The 5319-nt window shown below is 38.5% G+C and overlaps 1 protein-coding gene across 8 annotated transcripts in view; it reads left to right on the plus strand.

The window, feature by feature from the left end:
• Positions 1 to 5319, plus strand: part of lmo7b (LIM domain 7b) — a 48926-nt gene that overhangs the window by 18406 nt on the left and 25201 nt on the right. For 7 of the 8 annotated variants that reach the window (XM_016575198.1, XM_016575194.1, XM_016575199.1 and 4 more), the window contains exon 10: positions 4101 to 4308. In XM_016575198.1, coding sequence (XP_016430684.1) covers positions 4101 to 4308 — 208 coding nt within the window. Of the gene's footprint in view, positions 1 to 225; positions 532 to 968; positions 1275 to 4100; positions 4309 to 5319 lie in introns of all 8 variants that reach the window. The other variant, XM_016575201.1, reaches the window with a different exon arrangement.

Here is a 5319-nt window from a genome sequence, read left to right on the forward strand (position 1 = left end):
CACCAAATACACCAAATAATGTTCTTTTTAGCAACATCATATGACCCCATTAAAAGAAACATAAATTAAATTGTAATAAAATTATTAATATTGTCCATATAAAATGGTCTTTTCTTCAGTTTTATTGTTGATAGTTTCTTATGTAACAGGGTTGGCTGTAACAAATATATTGTGCGTGTAATTGGAGGTGGTTTTCTTAGTCTGTCCACCATCTTTTGGCTGTAGTGACAGTGGGAGGGGCTTATGCCACGACCTCCCTCCTGCTTCTGCCTTCCTCCAATGGGCAAGCAGTTACCAGAGTGACAGTGACTCTGATGCGGATCGCGCTGAACCAGACCTTGTGCAGGACGACCTAGCGAGTCGCAGATTTCGCTCTGTAACCTCCATGGCCCCTGTGAACTTTGCGATCCCTTCAAAGCCTCTAGGACCCAGGGTGGCCCCTATGGTGACCCCAAGTGCTAGGAAGTCATGGCTCACCTTGTCAGATGCCTCACGGCTGGCCGCAGTGCCGCCCCAGAGATCAAACCAGAGGTCAGAGTTTAGAGAGTGTTTCAAATATAGACTGTGTCTACCGTGGTGCCCTAATATTTGTGCTTATGTACATCCAACTGGTCCTTACTACTTTTCGTTCATCTGTTGATTGTAACTAAATAAGCTTATTAATTTAGAAGACATGCTTAGTTTTTCCTAAACTGGTGTTCTACTGTAGTGGAGCTCATTTGGAAGAATTGCTTGGCGTGATCCTTCAATTTCATCTTGGCACTGTGTGGGTCTTCACTAATTTGCTGTTCATTCATCTCATTACTAGAACTGCTTGTGGTTTGATGTTGCTGTGTGTTCCACTAACTAGCTCTTAAAAAAAAAAAAGAAAAAAAGCGGTTAACAGTTTTGCATGCATGTTCGTGCATGTGCTTCTTGGAGATGTTTTTGCACTCGTCTCATACGGATGACTCTGTCTTGGGAAGCAGTGTGTCATCCATTCCCTCTGTAAATGGACGCGCAGACTTTGAAACAGCCACTTTGGAGGAAGAGTTTCTTCAGCGAGCCCTAAACAATGGCACAAGTGACTCTGATGAGGACCGAGGAAATGCCGATCCGGTGCTGGATGACCTTTACGCCCGTCGGGTGCTCGTCTCGGAGCATCAAACCTCCATCAATGCCGATTCAGACAAGTTCCTGCCCAAATATTGGACACCTGAGGAAGATCTACATGTGAAAAAGATCAGGCTAGGGTCCCAGCGCAGACCATGGTACAAGAAGATGCAGGGCTTCAGGTTTGTGTCATAAGGAGAAAGAGGGTCTTTTTTTTATAGAGCCAGTTGGAAATCTGGTAGAGAACCCTGTTTTTCCCACCAGTTCAAAGTAAAACTATCATAGAAGTGAAATGAAATCTATAAATTGTCATAATTGCTGTTACTGAACTTCTCCTATGCTTTTCTTCAAAAAATGTCCATATTCCTAACCCCCATAGAGCCACTGAATCAAAATTGGTACTTTAACCAAAATATTGGTTAAAGTACACAACAGTAAGTTACATTATGAAATGTATTCCTGACTGTTTTGGATCAAGTTTATCAAATAATAATAAAATAAATCAATATTATTGATTTGTTTTCCCCAAAATTCACCCCATAACAAAGTAAGTTTTTATTTTATTTTTTTTATTTTTTTTTATTTTTTTTAATTAAATTGTTTTATTATTTTTTTAACCAATGGCTTTCTTAAGGGGGTTAAGTGTAGTACATACTTATGTGACTCCCTGTACTTGGTCTTTCTTTTTCATCTATTTAAAATGGTCTTTTCCTCTGCTATTGCTTCCTCCCTTTTCTCTGTCTCTCTGTCTCTTCTTCCTGTAGCCAAAAGATGTCTGGTTCCTCTGAGGACGACTCTGATTTTGACATCACTCCTTGGCTAGCTGCACCTGCTCCAAACTTTTCACCTGGTTTCAAATCCCCCCACACCCTTTGAGACATTCTTACTTTTTTAATTTTCTTGTGTAGTAGTGCATTGGATAATTAACTCAAGCCATACAGTATATATTTGGAGAAGGATATTGTATGCTAATTAAATGCATAGGCTTTACTTAATTTGCTAAAACATCGATTTGCAATATTGATGCAGCAACGTTTTAGCTGGTAAAAGCAATTTATATGGCAGATACTATGTATGTTTGCACCAAAACTTTGCTTCCTTTTTAATGGAGCTTAATTTAGATCTAATGTAGCAGTTGTGGCCATCTTGAGAGTGTAACAAATTCTTAATTTGGTAACATCCATCTAATCTCTGAGTTTAATTTCAGTGTTTCATTTCCCTAGCCTCATATATTTATTGGTGTGAGATTACTTAGCCCAAGCTGTGTTTGATTAAAAAGAAAAAAAAGCCTGACCACATCCACTGCAAGCATAGAAAAAGGGCTGTTTTGGAAAGTTGAACATAATAACAGTGACTAACTCTGCAAACAGCCACTAAAACTGCATTTGTGCAGTAATTTCTATAAGATCCCAGCAAAATGAAACCTAGAACATTTGTTTTACGATTGTTTTACAGTGGGCTTTAACCAAAAACTCCAATAACTAAATATCTCTTGGGAGTTTCTTGAGCTGATTTAGTGTTACATGTGATTTTAATAGTTTTGCTACACAGATGTCATTATATAATGTAATAAATTCTGTGTGTATGCCATTGTGACAACTGGAGCTCTGTTCATATGCTGTAATGTTTGTGTCTGTCTGACATGTCACAGTCTGAAGTCAAAGAACTTGCACTGAAATGTCAAATTAACTTTTTGGGCCAATAAAAATACCAGCTGAGAATTAATTTTTATTGATTTATTTATTTTCTTTGTGTGTGTGTGTTCCATGATAGATAGTAAGTCATGCAGGTTTTGAAAATCATGAGGGTGGGTAAATGAATTTATTTGTGGGTGCACTCTTCTTTTTAATTGATCCTCTATTGGGAGAAACGAAAAATATATCCATTTACTATAAAGACAGTTTCACAATCAAATATTTTCATGATTTCCCAGATTTCCCATGAGACACTCTCGGTACACGGGGTGAGTTCTGCAATTTTTGACGTTGCTTCAGTGTCATCTTGCAATAACAAACTCCTGATTGCTTTTGCATTTGTGGCTCCATTACGCAGGCTGCTTTTTTTCTATAGGAATGTGTGCATTTTTAAGGGCTTGTCCCTCAAGTAAATTATAAAATCAATCATCACACAGTATTTTACAAATTGCTACATGCTATATAGCAGTGTCTTGCATTCTGTCTCTCCTGCATTAAATCGTTATTTTACGGCATAAGCTTTAATGCATACGCTTATTTATGTTGTATTGTAATATTATACTATTATTTTTTTCCATCACTGTGTGGAGTTTTTGCTGGTTTCGCTCTCTATTTAGTTTATGATGCTAATGTCTTTAAAGGCAGAGTAAGGGATTTCTGGTAGCCAATGTTTATATTTGAAATCACCAAAACAAACACGCCCCTACCCCAAAAGGGTCTTGCCCCTATTTTGATAGCTCCACCCCACACATACGTACGCAACCCAGGCAACGATTAGTTCTGTGAAACAAAGCAAAACCAATGTTACACCGTGTCTACGGACGTAAGCGGCGCGGCTCAACAAATCCCGACAGAAAACTGCTGCCGGGTTCTATTTATGACGTGCTGACACAAATTTCAAATGGTTTTCAATGGTCGTTTGTTGGCGTCCAGTGTAGGCAGACTTTAGCTGTTGTAGACACAGTGTTACTCACCTATTGAGAAGAATCCGCCATCTCTATCTTTCTGTCGCTCGGCTCGGCTAATGTCCGTCCCATGCACTGAACGCGCTCTCCTCCACATCATGAGTAGACACGCCCCTTATTGCTGATTGGCTACAAGTTTGTTTTGCGATTCGGCCCGAATCAGTTTTTAAAGCGTTTTTGAAAAATCACTTACTCTGCCTTTAACACCGCTTTTACGGGGTACAGTTCAAGTCTTAACCTCTAGATGTCAGTATAACAATTATTCTTGCGTAAAAGTCAACATTCCAAACTTCTAGTCTTTTGAATGGAGATTATCATTTAAATGACCATGTCCATCTCCACTCAACAGAAGCAAATCTGTGGGTGACATCACACTGGAGCCCATTCCACAGGAGTCTGACACCTGCTCCAGCTTTGACCAGATGGGGTCACGGCATATTCACCAGAGGTCTGTTGGAGAGGTGACCCTTGACCCCTCAGCCATACAGAGAATTCAGCAGGAGCAGTTACAAAGCATCCGGGACAGAATAAAGGAAAGTGAAGCCAAGTGGCATGAAGTAAGTGATGCTTATTTGCATAAAATTTTTTACATCATGGTTGTGGAACTACCGAACACACAGATTTGAATAATAAAATAAATGTTTACAGGGATAGTTCACCCAAGAAAGGCAATTGCCATCATTTACTTACCCTCCTGTTGTTTTAAACCTGTACGTGTTTCTTTCACCTGTGGAACATAAATGAAGATATTTTAAGAATTGTGTAGACAAAAACAATATATTGTATATTTCTCAGAAAACAGTATATTTCTCAAAATATCATATTCTGTGTTCCACAGAAGAAAGAAAGTCAAACAGGTTAATGACTATATATACACGGTGCCTTGCGAAAGTATTTTTTTAATGTTTTATGTTGCTGCCTTTGTTAAATTGCTTTAAATTACTTTTTTCCCCACATCATTCTACACTCCATACACCATAATTGCAAAGCAAAAAACTGGTTTTTAACATCTTTGCAAATTTATTAAAAATAAAAAACTTAAATGATTCCATTGCATAAGTATTATCTGGGACAGCTGAAATTTAGCTCAGGAGCATTCATATTGCTTGTAGATGTTATTACACTTCAAGTGAAGTTAACCTGTGGCAAATTCAATTGAATGGGTATGATTTGGAAAGGCACACACATCTTAATAAAAGGTCTAACAGCTGATAATGCATATCAGAGCAAAAACCAAGCCCTGAGGTCAAAAGAACTGCCTGTAGAGCTCAGAAACAGGTTTGCGTCAAGCCACACATCTGGGGAAGAGTTCAGAAAAAAATTCTGCTTCATTGAAGGGTCACAGAAGCAAGTCTCTGTTACCCTTAATGGAAGAAGTTTGAAACAACCAGGACTCTTCCTAGAGCTGGCCTCCTGGCCAAACTGAGCAATTGATGGAAAAGGGTCTTCAATTCAATTTAATTCAAGTTTATCTGTATAGCGCTTTTCACGATACAAATCGTTGCAAAGCAACTTTACAGCAAATTAAGTTTCTACAATATATTTAGTAGTAGCTTATCAGTGGTGAC

Source organism: Sinocyclocheilus rhinocerous, unplaced genomic scaffold, assembly GCF_001515625.1.
Source record: "Sinocyclocheilus rhinocerous isolate Xijiao unplaced genomic scaffold, SAMN03320098_v1.1 scaffold1254, whole genome shotgun sequence".
In the NCBI taxonomy this organism is placed as follows: Eukaryota; Metazoa; Chordata; class Actinopteri; order Cypriniformes; family Cyprinidae; genus Sinocyclocheilus; species Sinocyclocheilus rhinocerous.